The 27797-nt window shown below is 36.7% G+C and overlaps 1 protein-coding gene across 1 annotated transcript in view; it reads right to left on the reverse strand.

Moving 5' to 3' along the window:
• LOC145999122 (uncharacterized) overlaps positions 1 to 27797 on the reverse strand; it is a 231159-nt gene that overhangs the window by 82575 nt on the left and 120787 nt on the right. Inside the window, exon 4 of the mRNA XM_083136058.1 lies at positions 4756 to 4803. Within this exon, the coding sequence (XP_082992184.1) occupies positions 4756 to 4803 (48 nt within the window). The remainder of the gene's footprint in view (positions 1 to 4755; positions 4804 to 27797) is intronic.

Below are 27797 nucleotides of genomic sequence, written 5' to 3' on the forward strand. Positions count from 1 at the left end.
CTTTTTCTTCTGTCCCATCTCATTTCGAAAACATTCACTTGTCCCATCTCCTTTTATGAGACGAGACGGAACATACCTCGTCTCTTGAGCAACACTAACATTAACAATAGAAGCATCCCCCTAGCTGTCCCCAAAGTCTCGAGCAAACATCCTCCCATGTAACAATTTCCAGTTCAATGAAATGTCACTCACAAGGAAACAGTCATACCCAGGTCGAGAGTCAAACCTGGAACATGCGACTTCCTCAGATAAATCATGAATTTGGTGTATAATAATTACAACGCCAGTTCATTCCTGGTAATTCTGAATCTGCAGTTTGGTTTGCATATATAAGCAGGATAATATTTAGTTTTCGAGGGCTGTACCGTCGAAACTAGAAGTAAAAAAAAACATTAAGAAAGGTTTTTTTGTATTTATAATGATAAGCCTTTGCATACGTTGTTAATTCTATATTCTTCTAGACTTGAGACGAGAACGAGAATTGCCCTCCCAAACCGAGACGGATGTTTATAAATTGAGACGAGACTGTCAATGAGACATTTAAAACTCTCAACGAGAACGAGACCAAGGCTGCCATGTCTCGTCTCGATAGGATCCTTAGTGGTGAAGTTGTGAACCAACCAACCAATTAATGCGTTCGGGGTAACGAGATGAGGCGGCTTTTTTCGCAGTACAAAATTCAAAATAATTATATCGTACTATTTCAGTATGGGATATTGTTATACACATGGGCGTATATATAGTTCACGGGGGGAAGGGATGGATCAACTTTTGGTATGATTAGGGTTGCTTTATTTCGTAAGTGAAAATCCAGGACACTGCTGGCCGGAAGCTTGTTGGGGAGCATGGGGGGAGGGGATGTTGGACCCGACAAAGTTGTGTGTTTGTAGTCACGCTACTTAGTATTGATACTTTTCTGTTCATCTTGTGTCACTACGTTTTTAAGAGCCAAATTTCTTTAATATGATTCGAGGGGGAAAAAATAACTGATTTGACAGTCTCAATGCAGTTTCTTATCGCAGAAATTCCGAAACTATCAGGAAATTGCAGATATTGGTCTGCAGTCCCATCTGGTGTGTGGAATTACGAAATTTCCTTCCCATCCGTATCCCGTCCTATACGTCTTTAATTTAAGAGAATGAAAAAAGTCCGAAGGAATTTTTTATGAACAAGCGGATAGAACAAGGAAAATGGTAATTTTAGTGGACCAAAAAAAGAGGGGGGTTGGACCCGTTGGATCCCTTTTAAATACGCCCATGGTTATACACATTATTTCCTTGTAATAATTATACATAAACTAAGTTTAGATATGTACTGCGCAACTAATGTAATCTTCTCAGTGTATTTTCTCTTATCTGCACAAAAATATTTGATCATAATTTGCGCAACAGAAATGGAACACAAACTGAAATTGCTTTATGGAAAAGAAAGTTAAATAGGCTTTATAAATAAAGTGAAGAATGTGAAAATTCTTATTTTGCACTACATAGGTTACGGCAAATATCGATAAATATAAGTTTAAGAAATATTTTTGAGTGTCTGGTCAGCAACCCATTTTATAAGCAATATTTTTCGTATGGCCTGAGAACACACACACAGCTGAACCCTTTCATTTATCTTGCACGTGAGCAGCACGCATATTTCATAGAAGAATGATCATTACAAAGCATAGCTTTCCTTTCTCCTATCGCTCCTTCTTCCATTATTTAAATCGGTACAGATTTGTAAAACTGCTGCACGTGTTCGCTCACCGTGGGCTACGCATCCGGAACTGGACGCTCGAAGCAGACGACAAATGAGCTATCCCTAAGGAGTGACGTAGTAACATGGCGGCGGCGTGTTTTCAGCGCAACGCTAGCCTCGCAACTTTGGAAGTCTCGTTTCTGCCTTAAACTGGACGCAGAGAAACGCGAGGACTTGCAGGGGTCATTTTTCCAGGGTGTAGTTTTTAAAATTGTTGTAAAAAAAATTGAGTGGAAATGTCCATTGAGTAGCGTTTGATTTGATTTTGATTTGGTGTTTTAAGTCCACTTTATGCACAGTAAGGCTAATCGGGACTGGACCTACAGTTTAAAGTGGGATCCGAACCACTTGTGCCTCCACCGGGTATCGAACCCGGGACCCCTTGATTACAAGGCAACGACGATACCATTGCGCCATCGGGAATGCCCGTGAGTAGCGTTTGACATAATTTCACAGTTCAAACAGGACTTTTCACGGCTGAGTGAAGTTCCACTCCACATATCCCCTCCATGTTCAAGTAAGATGAGCAGGAAACGTGTTTTTAAGCTGGCCGTTGGAGGTTCCATAGCAATAGTTTATTATGGAATCCTACCGAGAAATCAATAGGTCTGGCAACACTGACGTTGGCCGCTCTGAAGGCTCCTTCCTCCTGTCTTTTTCCCCCACCCGCCAGCGCGATGGGGTCTGCGAAGGTTTCTTTCCTTGTGGTTCCACTATACTTCGGAATTCCAGCCGAGACGTGCACTCATCAATGTGGATTTGACTGCCATTAATTGAAGGAAGTTGTGTCCCTTTTCCAGGACTGAGAAAGTTGCCACTATTAAAACAAGGTAGGCAAAAGTGGATTTTGACGTATTTTTGTGGTGAATAGGAGTGCGACAAAAAAAAAAAAAAAACCAGATTTTCTTATTTGACTACGAATTGTGTGAATTGCTTACGAAGCGCGTCATGTTGCAAAAATAAATCTTTCGTTAATAGAGTTGGTAAAACCTCACTAAATTGCCAATCTGAATACCGCTCATCGTAAAAGTAATGGTTCATCACGATACCGTGGTATACGTCACCCAGTTTAAACGTGTGGACAAAAGTTAAAAATGATAATATGAAACACGCGAGTGCAAAACTGCTTCTTACTGTTTGATGTTTGGCAATGCCCTACATTTCCTTTTTCTAAGAAAAAAAAAGCCTTTGCTTGGCATTTGTAAAGTACGTCGCAAATCCGTACTTGAGGTAATCGCGACAAGACTTAGTCAACGCCATTTAGCCCCCTCATCCACTACTTTCTTGTTCTTGATAATAAGATTTGATTAAGTTATTGTCGAACTGCACAAGGCAATAAATTACGCTGTTAGGGAATGAGCATCTAGGGAGAAACATTTTTTCTCGTACAAAAGATTTTTGTAAATTCTTTGCGCCGTTATTTCAAATGTGACTGTCCACAGTTTTATGAATCTATAGTAATCATAATTGGTTGTTATTGTTATTAAATGTGTAAGAAACGTTTTTTGATTAAACAATGTAATTCAAGAAGGTTAAGCTTGGATAGAAACGGGAGTTGAATAAAGTTGTAAGTTTCTTTGCACATGAATCTAGGCGTTGTTCTTAATGAAACCGTCTTGTTGAACAATTGATTAACATTGTGTGTTAAAAAAACATAGGCATTTAATTGATAAATGCGGTGAAAATTCTTATTGCACAAATTGTGTGGGTGTTCCGATTTTATGCGTATTTAAAAAGGGGCATAACTTTGTACTTGACTTATATTTTAAGGTAATGCTACTTGAAAACAAATATTGAATTGGTTAATGTAATTATTGACTTAACCTGGTTTATGCTGTTACAAAGGGAGGGGTTAATTTCAAATTTATTGTTGATTGTTCAACGCCAAAAAAAAGTTGCATTGTTATTAAAATTGGACACTTGCCTATTTCTTGACATAATTAACGCTAGTTACCTTCCCAATTCTCCATGCTGTTAAGACGCATGTACGCAAGAATACATCAGGTATCGTAGTTAGTGATATTTGTAGAATAGCGAAAGTAGTAGTAGTGATATTGGAGTGTCATAAGCTAGTTTTGGTTACGGTGCGTAATGCATTTTTGGAAACTGAATAGTTGTACTATTTATGTTATTACATTACCCGATCTTACGAATACTCCTTTGGTCAAATTTGTATTTTGTCGACCATTTGCTAACCCCCCCCCTCTATAATTGTTTACAATCCTGAAAACAAAGGATACTGAAGTTCATAGTAACTTGAGGTGTTGCGAACAACGCAACGTTAACCTCCACCCGTTTGATTTTGTGACGTTTACCGAGGTGCTTATAAAATAGATCCCGGCCTTAAGGTAAATATTGTAACGATGAGGCCCAGCCGCAATTAAACTAAAGAAAAGCACTCAGCGAACTTTCACGTTACAGTTGCAAATTGAACAATTGAAAGGCTTCTCTTTCCAGTGAATATTCATATGTCTACTAAGATCTCCTTTACGGGTAAAATATTTATTGCAACCTGAACAATTGAAAGGCTTCTCCTTGGTGTGGACTTTCATATGTACACGAAGGTCTACTTTCCGAACAAAATCTTTGTTGCAAATTGAACAATCGAAAGGCTTCTCTTTTCTGTGAATCAACACATGTTCTTTAAGACCATGTTTATGGGCAAAATCCTTTTTGCAAATTGAACAATTAAAAGGTTTCTCTTTGGTGTGAACACTCATAAGTGTATTACACTCAGCTTCATGGACAAAAGTTTTCTTGGAATAATTAAAAAGCATCTGTGGTTCATGGATTATCAAATTTCCGTTGTCAGAGAAGGTGTTGTTGGAAACAGGGCCTATACATTGCTTTGTCATGTTATTACGTTTGGAACCACCAACATGTGCCTTGCTAGCAAGTATTTTTGGTGCAGGTTCAGCCTCACATTCTTCTCTAGTGATACATTCTGTAATTTCTTTTAGCTGCTCTTGTTCTCTTAAGTTTCCTGTAGACACTGTCAAATGTGGAACTGACCTTGGGACATCTTGTAGCTCTTCTTCCACATAGTTCTTGATCAGGTAGCTGAAAAAAATATGATACAATTATAGTTTTACTTTCTGAGTAAATAATGAGAATGACTGACATGTGCAAATCAATGAAATGGAAGGAGAGTAGAATAGACTGTTGATGGTAAAGTACTTATGAAAAGGTAAATACATGTATATTATTATTTAGAACTTTCAGCAAAAAATGCATACTCGACCAGGACTCGAACCCAGCTCTCTGGCATTCCATGCCATTGCTCTATCACTGAGCTACCGAGCTGGCCTGGATTCGCCTGATTATTAGCTTCCGGTGTTTTACCTGTGTGGAATCCTGTCGAGCCTGCATTTTTCTCTTTAAGTTCTACGTAGTACATCTCCTCTTTTGTGTGCCTAATTTAATGTACAGCGTGTTTCAAAAAGAATATACGTATTACAAAGTATAATTTTGTCCAAACTATCGATCGCTGCGCCCCGGCTCGGCTATTAGAGAAACGAATACATAGTCTAGTTTATATAATAGCCGCTAGATGTCAGTTGTGTTCTGTTTTGCTTGGTAACCGTCAGTTGTTTGAAATGGCTACTCCGCAGCAGAAATCATTTTGTGTTCTCGAGTTTGCGAAGTGCAATTCCGTGATTACAGTGCAAAGACGTTTCAGGTTGAGGTACCAAATTGATCCTCCTAATGGGTGGAACATTCACAGATGGTATCGACAGTTTGTAGATACAGGATGTGTATGTAAAGGAAAGAGTCCTGGCCGCCGTCGTGTTCCTGAAGAAAATGTTGCACGAATTCAAATTGCTTTCCAACGTAGCCCTTCAAAATCAACTCGTCGTGCCAGTCGGGAGTTACAACTTCCTACAATAACAATTTGGCGTGTTTTGAGACGTCGGCTGGTTATGAAGTCGTACAAGGTACAGCTGTTACAAGCTCTGCGTTCTGATGACAAACGCAAACGTGTGGCATTTCGTAACGAGATTCTTGATGCTATGGACAATGACAACACTTTCGCACAACACATCGTGTTTAGTGATGAAGCTGCGTTTCATGTCAGTGGTCAGGTAAACAAACATAATGTTCGCATTTGGGGCCTACAGAACCCATATGCATTCATTGAACAAGTACGAGATTCGCCCAAAGTGAATGTGTTTTGCGCGATATCCCGATCATCTGTTTACGGCCCATTCTTCTTTGATGGAAACACGGTTAACGGTCAGCAGTATCTCTCTATGTTACAAAACTGTTTTTTTCCGAGGCTGCACGAAGACAACTTCATTTTTCAACAAGACGGGGCACACCCTCACTGGAGTCGCCAAGTACATGATTATCTGAATGAAACTTTACCGAACCGTTGGATTGGTCGTCAAGGAGCTGGCGACTTAGCATGTACCAGCTGGGCTCCACGGTCACCGGATTTGACACCCTGTTACTTCTTCCTGTGGGGTTTCATTAAAGACAATGTTTATGTACCGCCACTCCCACAGAACCTGGAAGAGTTGAAACCGGATCCGTACTGCCGTAACATCAGTGACGAAGGACATGCTTGCCCGAGTATGGGAGGAATTTGGGTATTGATGTGATATTGTTCGTGTCACTGCTGGAGGACATATTGAACATCTGTAATCTGAACTTGAGAGGTTCGTAATTATGTGTGTCAAGTTTCATCTTCGTATGTCTTAAAGTTTAATAAATATATGCATGCAAAATACGTATATTCTTTTTGAAACACGCTGTATATTATTCCATCAAGAATAAATACATAATATCTTTTTACCATTTAGTCAAAAAATATTTATATTTTTGCTGAAATTTTCATTAGGTTCGCCATAAAGCTTTATGCATATCATGACAATATGTTGTCATTCCCTCTCACATTTACATTCACTCATTCTTCTTTTTCTTCTTTCTGTTGTAGGGTAAACAAGAGTTACTACATCCATATCTGCTTGTGACCAGATATGCCCATTTGACTAAGGGATGCCACTGCACAGTGTCACAGCTCAAGGTCAACCTCCAGCCTAACCTGGCCTCAACCTCTGGTCTTACATGACCTCACACTCATAAGGCTCTTGAAGGCTGGGAACCAGTCTGGGGGTTGAACATTTGTAAGAGTAATTCATTCACAGTAGTCAGAATTGGGGAATGCCTCAAACAATTCAGAACATGATTTAGGTGTTGTAACCACCTTACATTTTCAGCCACACTATGTCCACTCCAATAAAATTTATTAGGCACAAATACATGCTACCGTTCACCCTTCTCTTTCTTTACAATGCTTTCAAGATTTTAATTACTTGCAAACATAAATGGCATAGAAATTACAAATTGCTTCTATAAATATTCTCTACATATTTACAGATAAAAATTAAAACAAAGTGATTGTAAAAGGGCAAAATTCTTCTTAAAATTTCGATAATTGGAAAACAAATGCTTCACATATTTCAGGTTTTCTGAGATCTCAACATGCCTGTACGTGCTCCTGTATTTCAGTCTCCACCTCAAAGAGTTCAAAATTCTGGATAAAGTATTATGATATTTTAAATATTAGTATGACATATGTTTTTTTAAAAAAAGTTTTCAGTTAAGTGAAATGATTATCAATCCATAAGTGGGCCTCCCCGATGGTGCAGTGGTAGCATCGTAATCAAGGGGTCCCCGGTTCGATATCCAGTGGAGGCACATAGTGGTTTGGATCCCACATTAAAACTCTAGGTCCAGTCCCGAAGAGGTTTACTGTGAATAAAGTGGACTTAAAACACCAAATCAGTCAATCAATCAATCAATCCATAAGTATCACATGTTCTTCTGAGCAATCCTAAAAATGGCCATCTCCATAAGCTTCAGGATACTCTTTTGTTATTACCTAGTAGCAAATGCTTTTGTCCTGCACTGTACGCATGTTGTTTAAGACATCAGGTTTTGGACTCAGGGTATGGAAAGCATGGTGGTTCAAGTTTCCTGGGGTAAGTGTAAAAAATTTTCTCATTAGATTTTGGCCAGTGCATGGGACCATGGGCACCCACCATTGTGAAAAAAATTGGGGAGCTATGAATGAGTAGCATAGCCCAGTCATGGAGAGATACAACAACAACTGGGGGTTTGTTGTGCTGACCACACAACATTCCGTAACTGGTTGGATGATCACCAACCTCTGCTGAGGCATGTGGGAGTGAAGCAGGCAGTCATTAGGTAGGCCCTGAACCTTACGGGCTGTTGCACCACAGGTTGAATAATAAAAAAAAGCAACTGTATTCACACATTTTTTTTTTTGGATAAAAAAGTCAAAAATAAATATTTTTTGAAGATACTATCAATGTACATTAATAGATTAGGGTGGGCAGTATAAATGTAAGACCATATGTAGTATATATGTGTATGTAAGACGTATGCATCCCCTTCTCTCTTACACTCCCGATTTTCTTCTTACTTTTTCCCCCTCTCCTTTTCTTGTTTTCCTCTTTATTCTTTTCTAATATATTCTCGCATCTTGTTCCATTTCCTTTCGCTTTCTCTCTGATGGACACAATTATTTCAAGGAAGTGTTTACCCATGCGCAGCCATACATTCTAATCACATTCTGTCATGCATGTTAATAGAGTGAAATAAATGTGAATTAGGTTTAAGCTTGTGTTGCAAATACAAGGCACATACTTGATTTTATGTATTCGGCGACAGTGACAGAAAGTGCGATGGTAGATAGACAATCGTGAAATTTCTCATAACTTAAATGCATGTTCTTGAGCATAGTATTTTCATGGTACGGGTTTTTGACTGAAAGTTGTTTCTTACTCCTTGGGGGTCACTTTTTCTTTTTAGCTTATTAGGTTTTTACAACTGACAAATCTATGTGAATGTTTGTAGTAGTGGCGATTGGGTGCCAACGTTTAAGGGGCAAGGACAATATACTTTTTCTTGGTAGAAAAGGCATAGCATAAAGAGGCCATAGTTCGGAGGTAAGAAGTGGCAAAATATGATTGGGGGAACTGTCCCCTCTAATCGTCGCCACAGTCTGCACAGTCCAAAGTGCAAATTTCTGATACGTGTGGTCTTGCTCACTTTCACGTCAGTTCGGTCCTTGTGCAGCAATACGTAATTCATTTTTCATACCAACAACCAACTTCTGCTAACAGCAAAAGTATAATAATACTACAATAATTTGTGGATAATTTTCAAAATTATGCACACAAATGAAAATTTGGTTAGAAAATTAACATTTGGTTGTTATATAAACCTACTAAAACTTCTTATGGTTTTTTAATGAATCTACCTAACCAGCAATTTTCAGGAATTTTGTACCATTTAAATTCTTTGGAACCGATACTTCAGGATTTTTTGAGCCTTTTTTAATATTTTTAAAACCAATTTCAGAATTTTTGGGACCTATTTCAAGATTTTTAGACCTATTTAAGGAACCTAAAAGCAAACTTTTTAGAACCTAAAAATCCGAGGTCTACTCATAAGTAGGGATGTGAAGTTTTCGTTTTATTTTTCCCTAAATATCGATGTTATTTTCTACTGCAATTCGGTGCTATTTTTCGTGGTTTAGCGCACAATTCGGTGTTATAAATTTAAAATCTGTTTTATTCTTACATGCATTTTTACTGTTCCTTCTATGCTTAAGATTTTCACATTGTTTTAGTTTTTGAAAATTGAAACAAATTTTAGTTTTAATGACAAAAAAAATGGCTTACCTTTGTGAGAAATGACCAAATTTCTTCCAATTGGAAAACTATTTCATCTCATCAGCTACTAAATATGAAATGTTTATTGAATGATAACACCCAAACCTTTGCACAATCCTACATATCACATTTCCCTAACAATGCAAAATAAAATCCCTCTGCGACCTCAAAATACCATTTTGTGTACACACACATCCCTCCCCTTTTCTGAAACACAACAGGTGCTTCTCCCTGAAAATTTTCCTGTTCCTACGAAATTTCCTTCTGGGAAGATCCCCCAAGTGAATTCTATTTCAGGACGAGGTTAAACAATGTCAGTCATGTCTGCGACAAACTGCAATAAATGAAGTGTGATAGTATCTTTCAATCAAGCTTTCACCAGCTACACTACAAATGACAGAATAGTGCTTCAGGTAGTTCTTTTTGAACAGAAAAAGTGTTATGCCCCATTTATATTGTATATTTCGCGGAAATTCTTGCCTTAAAGTGTTAAATTCGGTGCTATTCTGAAAAATAGCATAATTAGCGTCATTTTGCGATTCCGAAACACTGAAAACTTGCCTCCTTAACCTACCCAACTACATTTTAAACACTTTATTTTGCTATCCTCAACTCTTCGGTGTTATCGTTAAAATGAAAACTTCAAGTTCTTGCTCATAAGTAATAAACAAGTAAGATTGAAAAATCTGTTCAGAATTGAAGACATTATTAGCTAAGTTGATATTTGTTTTCTGGTAGCATATTGGTTACGTGCGTTTTACTCACTAACAATAAACAAAAATACGTTAGAGTATTCAAATTGGTCTACTTACGCAAGTGAGTATGTATTCTTATGTGAACGACGTTTCGAGAAGTTGAGGATAAGACTTAATAAAACCTTGATTAGGATAGGCTTCCTTAAACAATGTAAGAGGATGGGGGTTTTGCCAGGTTTCTTAAAATGGGGATATCAACCTTTAAGCAATAACTGTCGGGCGCAAAAATTAGAATTGCAACATAAAATGTTAGGGAAATGCATAAGGGAAGCTTACGGGCAGGTGGATAGACTGAACTATGAATGTTATAATTTACATTTGGAGATAGGGAAAAAACTTGACGATTTGACATGGAGGCGCATCGAAGAGCGGCATTTTAGGTCCATCGAAAATGCAAAAATTAAAGATTTAGAAACCATGAGGAGAAAAACTGTAAAATGCGGCATCGGTAAGCGGACCAATAAAACTAAAATAGGTGAGGGTAATATCGATAGTATGGGCGAAAACGTTTTAAATTTGACAAAATTAGACCCCCCAAAAGCTTTGGGTGATATGTTGAGCAGGGGGCATAAATTCGCTGTAAAGAACGAACGGTTTGTGAAAGAGGAGTTTGTCATCGCCACGGAGAAAATTATCGGGAAGTTAGATGAGGAAGAGGATAAGTCCAAAGTCAGGCAGAGTGTACGTGAGATTATTGATGAACACTTGCTGAATCAAATTAGGAGAGGTTGTGTTTCCAGGGGTGGGAATAGAACGCAAAAAGAGAAAAATGACCGGAGGATTAGGGATGATTTAAACATTGTGAAAAAATGGGCCAAAGATAATAATGTGTATCTCATTCGGTCTGACAAAGAAAATAAGATGGTAGTAATAGAAAAAGGCGTGTATCAAAGTAAGTTAGAAGAATGTTTTCTAAGTAATGATTTCGAAATGGTTAATGGGAACCCAATTAGTAAAATTAGAAGTGACATTAGACGTGGGATAGAAACCAGCATAACCTTAGGCAGCGGGGAAAAGAAGAAGCTCATTAAAGAAGTGAAGGAGGGGAATATCCCCACAGCATTCGGCATTCCAAACACGCAAAAGGCACTGATCCCACTTAGACCAATAATTCCCACCTATGAACACCCAGGGTATGGGTTGGCAAAGGAATTAAATAAAAGACTGAAGAAGATTAATGTTAACACACAGTATAGCGCTAAAAACTCCTTTGAGGTAAAAAAGTCAATTGAAAATTTAGAAATTGGGAGGGATGACCAAATTAGCAGCTTTGATGTAACAAATTTGTACCCTAGTGTTCCGAGAGGGAAAGCCGGTGACTGCCTTCAAAGATGGCTATTAGACCATGGCGTGGATATATTGGTAGCATGGGAATATGTCAGGTGGTTTTTTCTTGTAACCGGGTACAATTATTTTCGCGTAAACGATAAGATTTTTCGACAGAAAGAAGGGTTAGCGATGGGCAACCCGGTATCAGGTTTTGCGGCAAACATTTTCTTGCATTACTTAGAAAAAGCTGTTATGGAAAGTGTGGGAGTAAACATAAAATATTACTGTAGGTATGTGGACGATATCCTTGTAGTTGGAAAAGAGAAAGATCTTAACACTGTTTTTACTGAGTTAGGAAAACAAGAGGACAGAATAAGCTTCACTAGGGAGAATTCGGTAGAAGATAAAATTAACTACCTGGACCTTAGGATTACCAAAACTGAAAAGGGGATAAGGACAGGGGTGTTTCACAAACCCCTCGCAGGCAATCTTTATATTAATAAGGCATCGGAACATTCAAGTAGGGTCAAATCGAATGTTTATTTAAACTTTTTCGTAAGGGCCGAGAGGTTATGCAATAATGCCGCAGAAAAAGAAAAGGAAATATCATGGATAATAGAGGTAGGAATGAAGAATGGATTTTCCGAATATGAAATGAACGTGTTAGCTAGGAGAGCAAGGAAGAATATAGCGAAGGAGAACCCCGATTCTGATAGCAGGTTAGAAAAGGAGGAAGGTGAGGAGGGAGGGTTGGATAGTAAAGTTAATTATGTTGGGATACCGTACTGTAAAGGGCTCACGGAGAAAATTGAAAAAACAGTGAAAAAGTATGGTATGAAATGCGGGACTAGAGCACCTAGAAATATTGAAAAGCATTTCACGGATTGTAAGAGGGGGGGCAAAAATTCGAGATAACCCCGATGAACAAAAAGGGGTGTATAGGATTGAATGCAATTGCGGGATGGAATATATTGGACAAACCGGCCGGGACATGCGTATTAGATGGGGGGAACATGATAAGAACATTAAAGAAAGGGATCCGAAAACGGGGCTTGCAGAGCATATAATAAACAGTGGGCATAGAATAATAAAAAGAGAGGTTATCAAAAAAAGTAATAGAAAATTGGATAGGAACGTATACGAAACGGCATTCATATGCGCGGGACACAGAAATAAACTGAACCGGGACGAAGGCAATTTAGGTGATGTATGGATTAGCTTTTTTAAAAAGTGGGACAATGTGAATAATAAAAGTGCCCCGATAGGCTTCCATGTCACATCGGAGATAAAGAAAGCAGCCGAGGTGGAACGGGAATTCTCCTTGGATTGGTAATGAGAGGAAAGGGGGGAAAAAAGAGGGGGGCGGGATCTCTCGTGGGAGGGGAGGTACCACTCCATTGCGCGGCACCATCTGCTCGCATGCTTCACCTTGACAGGGAGTTGGGACTCTCAAAGGCCACTCCAGTTACTGTAGCGGTGGTCTTAACATGTTTTATTGTGAGTTTTAAGGGTTTTTTAACAAAGGTAGTTTTAATTCTGTATATGTCAGGCACTATGAAGTGTTTTTAGCCCAAACCTTTCACCCAATATCCTTACATGACACTTCTCTGACGTGGCTTGATATTCCGAGCCGGAAACGACAACCTGAGGAAGGAAGCAGTAAAGCTTCCGAAACGTCGTTCACATAAGAATACATACTCACTTGCGTAAGTAGACCAATTTGAATACTCTAACGTATTTTTGTTTTCTGAACTGTCATGTTACTAATGCAAGAGAAGCAATACATATTTTTTGAGGTAACAAAATGATTTAGGACACATGGAATTCATCAAAGTTGATCACCATTCCAGTAATAATTCATCTATTTTTCATAGGTGCCTTGGGATGTATGGTGTGACCATTTCGAACACATTAGAATGTCAACCTCTATCCTGTGCAGCATACACTGGAAACTTTATTCTTTCAGAGCGAGTCCCCGATGCCTGGAACCACTGTCAAAGTAATAATTTATGAGGGTTTGTATTTTGAGTGTCAGCATGTGTTTGTTTTTGCCCCTTCATTACTTTCATCTAATTACCATTGAACCTTGTCATCATCATCAAAATTAGCAGAAAAAATGACATAAAATGAAACAAAATCAACCACAACTTACTCTTGCAAAAATGGAGTTTCATTAGTTCATACCTCTTAGAAAGTTGAGGCGGTAGTTTCAATCTCGCAGCGTTTCATTAGTGGATCAAGGCAGCTAATTCCGTGAACAATGACGTTGTTTTCAGAAAGTCTCAAATATTTGTTTCAGTCAATCACCCTGTAAATGGATGCATCTTCTGGGGGATAAAATGATACGTTTCGTGAGAGTTCTTTCTGTATATTTTTCCCCAATGGCATAATGCTGTCGCATTATAATGAAGAGGTCATGTGTTCGATTCCCCCCCCCCCCCACTGGTGGAAGCTCAATGCACACTGGTTCGGACTACATGTTAAACTGTAGGGTTAGTCCCAATTAGCCTATCTGAGCATAAAAGTGGGCTTAAGAACAAACTAGCAAAATCGTCTTCTGGATACTTCATGACATAACTTTCTTTCTTTACTTCAGCTGCATCTACAGATTCTGTTGACGTTTTCGGCTGATTCATGTGGTAAAATTTATGTGTGGAACGAGGATTTCTAAATAGGATACGCCACTCATTAGCAATTGAATAATTCTGTAGCTTTTTCCATACATAACTGCTTCATTAAAATTTATTCACTTCAGTATTGTAGTGATTATTGTGATTCCTTCTTATTAGTAGGACAAATATAAAGTTGATATTCCACATACGATATTGATATTTGAAGATGACAGATATATAAAAATTGTAATCAAATAAAAAAAGTGACACTTCTGGAATATCAATGCAGAGTTAATTAAAACTATACTATACTCTCTAGCATACTTAAACCCTAAGGTTTATGGCTGCAGCAACACAAGCTTTCCATTGTCCCTATCCTGGGCAAGATCAATCCAATCTTTTCCATCCTTACTGATTTCCTTTAGGTCCATCTCAACGTTATCCCTCCATCTTCGTCTTGGCCTTCCTAAAGGTCTCTTACCATCAAGTTTCCCAACAAGAATCCTGTAAACTATTCTTTCCTCTGCCATTCGTGTCACATAGCCTTCCCATCTAAGTCTTCTTGATTAAATTATTCTAATAATAATTAAATAGTCAAAATAATTTATTGTGTTCCTGGAGGAAGCAACACTAAGATGATGTTTTAATTTTTTTATTTGGAGATTATTTTAACCATACCCAAGTTGGGATTTATATACATATGTGGAGTCCCGGAGCTTACAGCACCAAGACATCACTCCAATCTCTTCTATACAGTTTCAGTTATAAATTCTCGCTAAGTTACATGGTGTAGTTTGTTATTATATTTTTTACCACATCCGAAGTACTTATTTTCTTTTCATTATGTGGTAGTTCTCAAAGCAGTCTTTCCCAGTTAATGCCCGGAGCTGCAGTCCTCGAGTACACCCTAAATTCTGATCTAATCTTGATCATATCTTGCATAATTTTGAGCCTCCTAAGCCTACTAGCTGCTTTTAATCATGGAAGTGTTCATTTGATCGCAGTTTTTGTTTCAACAGCTCTAGTAAATACTTTCACTTTCTAATGACAAAATAGGCATTTTATGGGTTGATAATATGTGACCATTTCTAGCATAGATAATATTCACAAGTTAAAAATACATGTTATGAACACCAGAATACACTTATTTATTGAATCATTCATATATCCCCAAGTATATGTACTTATTGAATTTGATTGGATGGGCAATCAGGCGGGCACAGGAATTTTTGGGTGGGTGCTTGCCCACCCATGGCCCACCCGTGTCGCCGTCCCTGCATGTTGCCATTAAGAGTCTCATGTTAATAATAACGGAAACAATTATCTAGTAAGTGCAAGTGCTAAGCGAATATTTTGAATATCCATATGGTTGGTTTATTTCTTATGCAAAAGTAGTAAAGCAGAAACAGAACAAAGCATCTTTTTGGTTAATGTTGATAGCTGTAACAAAGCTACATTTTTCGAAAATCAGCTGTAGCTGCAGAGAACCTACTTTTAAAGTGTAGCCTTTTGATTATAATTACTGCTAATATATTTGTTCAATACTGGTGTGGTACCAAGGCAAAAATAGTGACAGGATATAATTAAATGCTGTCTACTTTAACTTTTACATTAATTAGGTATTATATAAAAATTCATAAAAATGAAAAGTGTTCTATACTTGATGAAAGGATGAACCTAGATTTATAGCCTAGTGTAGGTGTGAGAACATAGAGCTTTAGCTCTGACAGTCAAAATTGGACAGGCCAGACTCAAGATTTATTACTGAATGTGAAAGCTGAAACTAAAAAGTCTTGGAATCTAGCCACCTTTTGGTGTGGGTATACTCAACTTTGGGATAGGAAGAAGGAAAGGAGTTGCTTGGTGGGGATTATTGCCTCTGTGTTCTTTAAAAATTGTTCTTAATATGCTGAACAGTGACATATGGTAAATTCTCCAGTGAAAGGAAAAAAAGAAATTATGACATATAAGTCATTCTTGCTTAAGTCAAGAAACAAAAGATTCAGAAAACAAAAAAAAAAAAATCTTCAGTATGCCTCGAACAGGAAGGAAATTATCACCATCAGAAAATGCATCTGTAATCACAGAATGCCAGCTATCGAGTGTTCTACACCAGAAGGAAATCCACTGTAACAAGTGCTCCCTTTTGGTTCTTGGCCTCAACCAAAGAACTAGAGTGCCCATGTACTCACACTCCTTGGTTGACAGGCTGTCAGTCAGTGACTGTGAAAACATGCCCAACTCTTGAACACTATTGCACTCACTGAAACATAACTCACTTCCCAAGCCCATTCCATTAGCAATCTTGTTCTTTGAAAAGGAAACTGCCATTGTCTGCATTCAAGAGCAGATCGTTTTGCCTTTCAAAACCCATGTTTAGGGTACAGAATTGAAGAAAATCCTTTATGTAAAAAAGTATGCATCTAATATGGGACCCCTCCCCCCTTCACAATATAGGCAGAATTAAATTACTATTGATTAATACTAATGATACACTTCAAAGCTCATGTACAATTTAGAACATTTATCTCTGAACAAAATTTCAGTAACAGAAAATTCCAAAAAGTACAGTACAACTCGGTATTGGCAAAAAATAAAAATCTGATGGTGCAGGTCTTGGTTCAAAAGTGATAATGAGGAACTATACTAGATAGATACACAGGGTGGTTACACTAGGATCATGATAAAATAAAAGGTATAACACCAACCACACACAAGCACAAAAACATATATTAGCAAAATAATGATTCCATTGAATCCAAAAATTATAATTTAATTCAATGAAATGGTATGGTATATATATAATATATTCAGTTCAAGGTATGGAGTTTACATTTGCCATTTCACACACTCAGGCTTGAAATACATGTACAAACAGAAGTCATAAATGTTACAGAATATGCTATTTTACGAAAAATTGTTAATTGTATAAGAATTTCAAACTAAAATCTACACAATCAACTTCATGATATCTTGACTGATTGTTGATTGAACTACTAAACACTTGACACTTAAGTTAGTAGTGCCATCACTGTACCTGATCTGGTCCGTCTGCTTGATTGCATCGGCGCTATGTGGTCCATTGATGGTGTGTACTTTAGGCACTGACCAAACTTTCCATGGATACACTTAACAAGTCGCACTACTTATACCAACTGCTTGCCTTGCCCAATTTTCTTTACTTTCCCATCACGACCTCTCGTCTCCCGGGAGCTGGCTGGCATTTTTGTGATGACATACCATTTGATTTCCGGCTCGTAACACTACATTTTAAAGTGGTCATGAACTCTTGCAATAATCTGTCTGTCAGATACTAACAACGTAAACGTATTGAGAGAGAATTCTGTTATATTTTCAATGCAGCTTTCATTTCTTTCCTTCCTCGATAAAAAGAAAAGCTAAACTGTAAAAACTTACCTAGAGGCATTTGTAAATGTATAAATTCATTTGGATTTACAAAAGTTGCAATTTTTTACACAGAATTCAAGCATAATTAGCCACCCTGATTAAGTACAGTTGCTGCAGAAATCATATATTTCAGTATGTGTAAATGTTCTGAACGTGTATAATTGTTACAGTGTTGTTCCATCACGATAGGGGGGGAGAGGGGGACTATAAGATTATTGGAAGTAGTCTAAACTCTTTCCTAATCATAATATTCAATAAATCTGAGGTTCAAGTAAAGTATTCATTCATTTTGTTGAAACATCTTTACAGAAACTACACATGAATGCTACAGGAAGATAAAACTGATAGTTTTTGTATCATGCTGTCCCTTCTTCTTGGGTGCAGGTCACATTTGTTACATTTGCATTGTCTTTTGCTATGAAGTCTCATATGCATATTAAGTATCTTCATGGGTAAAATCTATGTTCAAAATTAAACAATTAAAAGTATTATTTTTGATGTGAAACCTCATATGCACATAATATATGGAAATTTAATGTGATTAATACTTAGAACTGTGTTTCAACACCAACATTTTGAAGTATTCACAATAAAATAAATAATACAGTCATATATAATGTTCTATTATAAAAAGACAGGATATTATATACAGAATGAAAAATAGAAAACAAAACATATTTTTGAGATTCTGGCAGTTTACATGAACCAGTGAAATTATATGCTGATTTCTCAAGAATGGAAATTTTTGAAATATATTACATGTTATAACTTAAAGAATTCTTCAACATGCACAAAACAATATATTCACTCACAGTAACTCTAAAACAAAACCCAAACTTCATCATAAATTCAGTGTGATTCAAAAGTTTGGAACCACCCATATAATTGCTTCATTTATCACTGTACATGAATGGAACCACACAAAGTAAGTGGAAGACCAATTGAGTCATCTCTGAGTTATGTTACAAACCAAATCTTGAATTCAACTTAACTTCTTCAAATGGGAATAGGAGGCAAGAGACACATCAAAATCATGTGAAATTTTCTGGCAAAGAGAATGGTGAAATCCATTTAACAATGTCTTTAAGCATTTGCAATTTACTCAATGTTAAGGGTAAAGACTGCCATTGTTATAAGCATGCTGTTCATCAATGTTTGTTCCTTGTTATGAAGTGAACCAAGATGTCATTGATCAAAGAGCACATTGACACTAGCTTATATGGTGGTGGACAGAGTGCAACATAAGTTGCAGATGTCTTCAACTGCAAACACACTGAGAGGTGGCCGGCCAATTGTTCGTAGCGCAGTGGTTAAACTCATCCACAAATTGTTGCAAAGGGAAAGTGTGTGTGGTCACTGTGAAGCACTAGGGTTACCAGTAAGGGTAATGTAGGATATACTGGCCCAATATGTAGGACATAAGTCAAAATGTAGCACAAAACATTCTCAATAAATAATACATATTTGTATAGAACACGTTAGAAAATAGTTAAAAATGACACTTTTCAGTTTTAAGAAAATGAAATCTTAATGAATTTTTAAATGCCAAATTCCAAAACTTGCAATCATACTAATCAATGCACCTCTTACTACATTATTTAAGTGGTACTTCTCAGAGAAGACAATTTTTATCAAAATTTCAGGTTTAGTCAAACTATATTTATGTTAGAGTGGACAGTAGGGACCAGTACCAAACATTTTACAGACTTTATGAAAAAAATAATTTCTCACGTGTGCCTGTTGAGCTGATGGTAGTGAAAGTAGTCTTCTTTTTGTGCAGTGACTGAATCAAAAATAAATTTCACTACTGAGTTTGGAAGCCAAACCATAGACTTATAACTTGAAAGATTTTTTTCTGTTTCGTATTTTCCGAACTATCATTATGTGACGCTCAAAATGTAGGACATTTATGATATTTTTAAAATTCCTCCCAGACACCGGCCATAAGGCTAAATGTAGGACATGTCTGGCAAAAACTGGACATCTAGTAACGCTATGAAGCACTAACCTTGGTTTTGGCAATGCTTGTGAAAAAAGTACTGTAGGAATGCTGATATTGTTGATATTTAGAAGCACATCTGGGAAAAAGTCAAATAACAAAAATTAAATTCATCAATTTTAAGTTCACATTAAATGTTAAAATATTAATTTTTCTCAGTGCATCAGCAGCTGGTGAGAGAAAGATCTTTTTACGAGATACACCAGTGGTTTTTAAATATAATTTTAACATGTTGTATTATGTAATCTGCTGAAATATGGTCATGTGTACATAGGTGACAATGTGCACAGCTCAGGCAAAAAATAATTAAAAATAAATAAATAAATCCCTATTTACAATGGTCACAATGTACAGGTGACAGTGCCTGCAATGACTGCTTCTTTCTGTGTTTTGTATATTGGATAAGTAATAGGCATAAGAAATGGTTTGGGTGTTAAAAATCAAATATCGGTATTATCTTTCAACTATTGGTGGCATGTTTGAAAGCATGGTTGAGATACCTGCTGGATATAGAGACATTCCTCCTGATATGCAGACAATTGATTCTGATAATCCAGATGTCAAGATCCTACAGCATGTGACAATGCATAGAGCTACGAGATTTCTATTTAAAATTCCATTCAGAAACACTGATGGTATAATTTCTAAACATTCAATACAGATCACTGTTTGCAATACTTCCTCAATGACTTCTGCTTGGTGTGTAATCTCCTCACATGCATAATAACCTTATGCCTGCAGACAAAATATTTGATTCAAATTAAACAATAATAGATTTGTGTTTTATGTGTGTGTCCCCATATGTACTCTGAAGTTATCTTTAAAAGAAAATCTTGTCACAAATTCAGTTTCTCCTTGATATGAAACATACTAATATGACTATTAAAGTTATCTTTCCAGCCAAAACATTTATTACAAATTGAACAATTGAAAGGTTTCTCCTTAGCATCAATGCTAATATGCGAATGAAGAAGTCTTTCATTTCCAAAACCTATGTTGCAAATTGAACATTTAAAATATTACTCTATACTGTCAAGCTTCATGTGTACATTAAGTTAACTTAAGTTGAGTTAACATTCATATGTACAGTAAGATCTCTTAAAAAAGATAAATATTTATTGCAAATTGAACAATTTAAATCCTTCTCTCCAGTGTGACATCTCACATGCTTATTAAAATGAACTTGATTGGCAAAACCTTAGTTGCAAACTGAACACTTGAAAGGCTTCTCTATTGAGTGAACATTCGAATGTAGACTAAGATCTCCTTTATGGGCAAAATATTTATTGCAAATTGAACAATTGAAAGGCTTCTCTTTGGTGTGAACCGTGATATGTACACTAAGTTTTCCTTTAGAGGAAAAAGCTTTGTTGCAAATTGAACAATTGGAAGGCTTCTATATTGAGTGTACACTCATATGTACACTAAGATTTCCTTTACGACGAAAACCTTTGTTGCAAATTGAACAATTGAAAGGCTTCTCTCCAGTGTGAACCCTCATATGTAGAATAAGATGATCTTTACGGGCAAAACCTTTGTTGCAAATTGAACAATTGAAAGGTTTCTCTATTGAGTGAATATTCATATGTACACTAAGCTCTCCTTTACGAGCAAAATATTTATTGCAAATTGAACAATTGAAAGGCTTCTCTTTGGTGTGAACAGTGATATGTACACTAAGTTTTCCTTTACAAGCAAAAGCTTTGTTGCAAATTGAACAATTGAAAAGCTTCTTAGTGTGAACCCTCACATGTTTAATAAGATGATTTTTCTGGGCAAAATCTTTGTTGCAAATTGAACAATTGAAAGGCTTGTCTCCAGTGTGACCCCTCATATGCACATTAAGACGACGTTTAAGGGCAAAACCTTTGTTGCAAATTGAACAATTGAAAGGATTCTCTTTTGAGTGAACATTCATATGTACCCTAAGATCTTCTTTACGGGCAAAATATTTATTGCAACCTGAACAATTGAAAGGCTTCTCCTTGGTGTGGACCCTCATATGCAACCTCACATGTTGAATAAGACAATCTTTACGGGCAAAACCTTTGTTGCAAATTGAACAATTGAAAGGCTTCTCTATTGAGTGAACATTCATATGTTTATTAAGATCTCCTTTACGGGCAAAATATTTATTGCAACCTGAACAATTAAAAGGCTTCTCTCCAGTGTGAACCTTCACTTCATGGTCATTAAGAAAACCTTTACGGGCAAAACCTTTGTTGCAAATTGAACAATTAAAAGGCTTCTCTCCAGTGTGAACCCTTACATGCACATTAAGATCAATTTTATGGGCAAAATCTTTGTTGCAAATTGAACAATTGAAAGGCTTCTCTCCAGTGTGAACCCTCATATGCTCATTCAGATGAAATTTACGGGTAAAACCTTTATTGCAAATTGAACAATTAAAAGGCTTCTCTCCAGTGTGAACCTTCACTTCATGTTCATTAAGATAATCTTTACGGGCAAAATCTTTGTTGCAAATTGAACAATTAAAACGCTTCTCTTTTGTGTGAACCCTCACATGCTTAGTAAGATTACCTTTATGGGCAAAATCCTTGTTGCAAATTGAACAACTAAAGGGTTTCTCTTTTGTGGGAACACTCATAAGTGTATTACGCTCAGCTTCATGAACAAAAGTTTTCTTGGAATCTGAATAATTAAAAAGCATCTGTGGTTCATGGATGATCAAATCTCCTTTGTCAGAGAAAGTGTTGTTGGAAATAGAGCCTATACATTGTTTTGTCCTGTTATTAGGTTTAGAACCATCAACGTGTGCCTTGCTAGCAAGTGATTTTGGTGCAGGTTCAGCCTCACATTTCTCTTCTCTACCGATACATTCTGTAATTTCTCTTGGCTGCTCTTGTTCTCTTAAGTTTCCTGTAGACACTGTCAAATGTGGAACAGACATTGGGACATCTTGTAGCTCTTCTTCCATATCGTTCTTGAGCAGGTAGCTGAAAAAAATATGATACAAATGTAGTTTTACTTTCTGAGTAAATAATGAGAATGACTGACATGTGCAAATCAATGAAATGGAAGGAGAGTAGAATAGACTGTTGATGGTAAAGTACTTATGAAAAGGTAAATACATGTATATTATTATTTACAGGGTTCCCACGCAAACTCCAAATCCATTTTCCCTGAGTTTTCCAGAATCCTCATATTTTTTCCAGAGTATTGAATGCACATTAAATGACTACCATAATTTTACAATGGCCTTCTCCATTTTCCCCTCACAGCCATACCATCCTCACCTTCTTTATTACTGTTGTTTTCTGATGCAAATAACAAAACTAGTTCAATAATAAAATAAAATTACACTTCTTTGCATGTAATTAAGAACAAAGATGACCAGTTTTCTAGAACTTTAAACAACTCTGAAACAATTTCTAACATATCTGATATAGAACATTGAAATATTTTCACACTTTTCATACATGTTTATAAATGGATACAATATCAATTAATCTGTAATGCGTACAATAATAGTTAAGACAAACAAATTATTGGAATTTTTAAAACATATAAAAATGAAGTGACAATTATTAGTACCGATTTAAAAAGGAATTGATAAGTTACGAGACTGAAATATAAAACAAGAAATGTACTTAATGTCTGATACAGCAAATTAAGAAACTTTACTTCTCAGAAGCTTCAAGTTTCTTTTAATTGTTTTGCAATAGCCTTTGCTTCTTCTTGCATCTTTTGTTGTTTGGCTTGTAAAGCACGGATCTCCTTGCTTTACGTTTCATTTCTTTCCTTTTGTCTTCTTTGTGATCACATTTCTTTCTCATCTTCTGCAATGCTTCTTCGTATCTAATACGTACACCTTTAACTCTCTGGATCATATCTTTGCTTACTTCTACATTTGACACTCCTCCTACAACTTTCACTGCATCATAAACTTGCCGAATAGCCATGACAGACTCTTCTTTCAAGTTTTCTATTAAAACCTGCTTATTTACAGAAAACCCACTTTCCACATATGCATTGCCATGTGATAGGCACGTAAAAATTCACATGTCATGTCATGGCTATAACCAGGACTCGAAAAATCCCGGTCGCCAGGTTGCCATGGCGATTAAAATTTTCAGCCTGGCGACAGTGATCATTTGCTATTATGTACAACATTTTGAAGATTCTTCATTCTTTATTTCTGTGGGCAAGGTTCAGCTTGAGGCCATTCTACCACCTAACCCATGTCATGGAGTATGGGCAATATTTAAGCACATGTTGTGTGTGTCTGTTGACAAAATTTCAACCTGCTAGTGTTGCCATTTACGGAGGATATGTCCCAAAAATGTTACCACTCAACCCATAAAATCGCCAGTCAAAAATCAATTGACTGCTGCACATGATCAATATTTTTTGCAAATGACAGATTGACATGGCATCAGACATCCAATTATGACTATTTGATAATTTCTTACATATTTTTCTCACTCAAAAATGCATTTCTGGAAAAGTTTTAACACTGCCTTTCGTCAGTTATTTATTTATCTAATTTTCTGTGTGGCGTAAACTGATAATTTTTTAGCATTGAAAAATATCTCAAATGGATGAGGCTTTATAATGCAGGAAAGCCAGTTTAAAAATATATCTTACTTTTGAAACACCTTAGTATGCACAATTGCAAGTAGGTTGTTTCCTGACGCCTGATATTCAGAGCTGGCAGCTAGCTCTGAAGAAGATTTTTCGAGCACTGACTATAACAATAGTTGAACATGATCAAAAACTTAAAATATGGACAAGTATTTATGAGCAATACATAATTCATAAGTAAATATTTAAAATTCTGTTCTAAATGCAGTAAATACACAATCAACAATAATGTACACAAAAGGTGGCAGAAAATAAATATTTCCCTAAACAGGACACTCCATTTTTTTACTATTTTGTAAAAAAAAAAAAGGAAGAAAAACTTAAAACTACTCCCTAATAAGGGAAATCAGATGAACACTGGATATCTTTATTACGCGTTTTCCACATCTTGAAATATATTTTACGTCATGTAAAACATCGAAATCGGCTAATTAAATTTTAAAAAGTGCAAAAATTATGGGGGTACTTGGTCACCAGCCCTGGAATCACATTTAAAAACAAGAAACAGATAAACAAATAGATACAAGTTCCTTGCTGAAAGAGAAATGCTACAACAGCTTGGATTATCCACAGACAGGAGCATATTATAATCCCTCAGTTTTGCTTCATTGGGAACCATTAATCAATTACAAGATTTTCCCTCAGATTTGTATTTTTTCAAATTCCCTGAGATTTCCAGGTTTTCCAGGTGTGTGGGAACCCTGTATTTAGAACTTTCAGCAAGAAATGCATACTCGACCAGGACTCCAACCCAGGTCTCTGGCATGCAATGCCATTGCTCCATCACTGAGCTACCAAGCTGGTCTGATTTTTCGCTTCCGGTGTTTTACCTGTGTGGAATCCTATCCAGCCTGCATTTTTCGCTTTAAGTTCTATGTAGTACATCTCCTTTTTTGTGTGCCTAATTTAATGTATATTATTCCTTCAAGAATAAATGCATAATATTTTTTTACCATTTAGTCAAAAAATATTTATATTTTTGCTGAAATGTTCATTAGGTTGGCCATAAAGCTTTATGCATATCAATAGGTTGTCATTAGGTTGGCCATAAAGCCTTATGCATATCAATAGGTTGACAATATGTTGTCATTCCCTCTCACATTTACATTCACTCATTCTTCTTTTTTCTGTTGTAGGGTAAACAAGACTTACTACATCCATATCTACTTGTGAACAGATATGCCCATTTGACTAAGGGTGTCAAAGCTCAAGGTCAACCTCCAGCCTTACATGGCCTCAGCCTCTGAACTCCATTTTGGCCTCCTCCTCATTCCCAGTGCTCAAGGTCGACCTCTGGTCTTACATGACCTCACACTCATAAGGCTCTTGAAGGTTGGGAACCAGTCTGGGGGTTGAACATTTGTAAGAGTAATTCGTTCACAGAAATCAGCATTGGGGGATGCCTCAAACAATTCAGAACATGATTTAGGTTTTGCAACCACCTTACATTTTCAGCCACACTAAGTCCACTCCAATAAAATTTATTAGGCACAAATACATGTTACCGTTCACACTTCTCTTTCTTTACAATGCTTTCAAGATTTTAATTACTTGTAAAGATGGATGGCATAGAAATTACAAATTGCTTCTATAAATATTATCTGCATATTTACAGGTAAAATTAAAACAAAGTCATTGTAAAAGGGCAAAATTCTTTTTAAAATTTCAATAATTGGAAAATGAATGCTGCACATATTACAGGTTTTCTGAGATCTCAACATGCCTGTATGTGCTCCTGTATTTAAAAAAAGTTTTCAATCAAGTGAAATGATTATCAATCCATAAGTCGGCCTCCCCGATGGTGCAGTGGTAGCATCGTTGCCTTGTAATCAAGGGGTCCCGGGTTCGATATCTGGTGGAGGCACATAGTGGTTCGGATCCCACTAAAAACTCTAGGTCCAGTCCCGATGAGGCTTATTGTGAATAAAGTGGACTTAAAACACCAAATCAGTCAATCACTCAATCAATCCATAAGAATCACATGTTTTTCTGAGCAATCCTAAAAATGGCCATCTCCATTAGCTTCAAGATACTCTTTTGTTATTACCTAGTGTGATGATGCAATTTTATAATACAAAAATTCGCAGCATCACAGTCCACAAAAGGAACTTACGTTTAAAAACGAAATTCTCATGTCCGCCGCCAGAGGGTAGCTCCCTCTGTCAGCTGCATATAGACGTGCTGCCTCCTGGTGGCGCTATGTGGTACTCCTCCAAATACTCTGAAATTGTTGGTCTTTCAGCAACTTTACTTCGTGCTTCGATGGGACCGTGATACGACATCTAACAACCAGCCAGCTCCAGTCGACTTATCAGGCCAACCTTCTCGTACCTTCGAGATAGAACTAGAACTTGCATGGCGAGGACCAAAGCATGCGTTTAAAACACCAAAGGTTCCGGACAGTTGATTAACTCGGCATGTTACATCAAAGGCTGTTTGTGTAAAACATTCCTATGGTTTAGGGTACGTAGAATTGGAAGATCTGATAATAATGACACAAAAGACTTATAGTGAACTTAAGCATAATATTTGAACTTTTAGGCCGTAAACGGTACCCATGTGATCTTTGACTTTTCGGCGGTTCTAAATTAACGAAGTACGAATTCAACAATCTTTTATTTTAGAATAAACCTTAAGACATGAAGTGAAATCTCGAACTTTTGATAATTGAGGCGAACGTACCTGTTTCTGAATTGCAAAAATACATGTACTGACTAAATTGCAATAACAATGAAAGTATATTGTATTATGAATAGAATTCAGTCTTTTCGGCTTGCTTTGATGTTTTCTTGCAAGTGACACACTACAATACGCCCAATCCATTTGTCAACAATTGTTTTAAAATAACTACTTGCCGATATTGAGCACTAATAAAGAATAAACCGAAACACAAGGAACCCGATTGTGACCGACTACCTCAAGAGTTGAATTTTCTTCTTTTGTTTGTTTCAATCAGATAAGAGCGGCATGGTTTATGATTTCAGTGAAGTCGTTTTCATGTAATCTGGATTGTTATTGTTTTATTTGTTCTCCGAGAGACAATGTCTTGGAAGGATGCAGGATCTTAGATTTTAGACTGGGAAGTTCTCATTTTCAGAAAGAAGTGGTGTTACCGTGTTAATAGTTAATACAAAGAAGAGGATCTACTGCCCTGATGCGTGGAGCAAAAGCTCTTTGCCGGGCAAAAATTTTTGCAATTTTCAAACATGTCACGGAACGCGTGTGGAAAGCTGAAACACAATATTGAGTATTGCTTCTTTACATACTTTCAAATTATAACAGTAGATTTGTTAGTTGCTATGGATAAATTCGTCATACATTTGTCGTCGTCATCATAGGTGGATATTACTGTCACTGAACATAGTGAAAAGCATGTTCAGTCAAAAAATAAGGAACCCAAGAACGTGTCTTCTCTCAGTTCCTGTAGTACATTAACAACAAGTGTCAAAAAATCATCAGGCAGGTCATACCGTGAAGGATGGAAAAAGACATTTCCTTGGATTTATTACGACAAAGAATTGGAAAACGTGTTCTGTAGTGTGTGTAAAAATGCTTTTGATTCCAGTATAGTGCTTCTGTCGGCAACTGCTACTTCTGCAGACAGGGATTCGTGTAATGCATTTGTACGAAATGGATTTTCCCAGTGGCAAAAGGCAATTGAACATTTCAGGGTTCACGAAAAATGTACACTTCATCATTCGTC

Source organism: Lepisma saccharinum, chromosome 15 (assembly GCF_977018435.1).
Source record: "Lepisma saccharinum chromosome 15, izLepSacc3.1, whole genome shotgun sequence".
In the NCBI taxonomy this organism is placed as follows: domain Eukaryota; kingdom Metazoa; phylum Arthropoda; class Insecta; order Zygentoma; family Lepismatidae; genus Lepisma; species Lepisma saccharinum.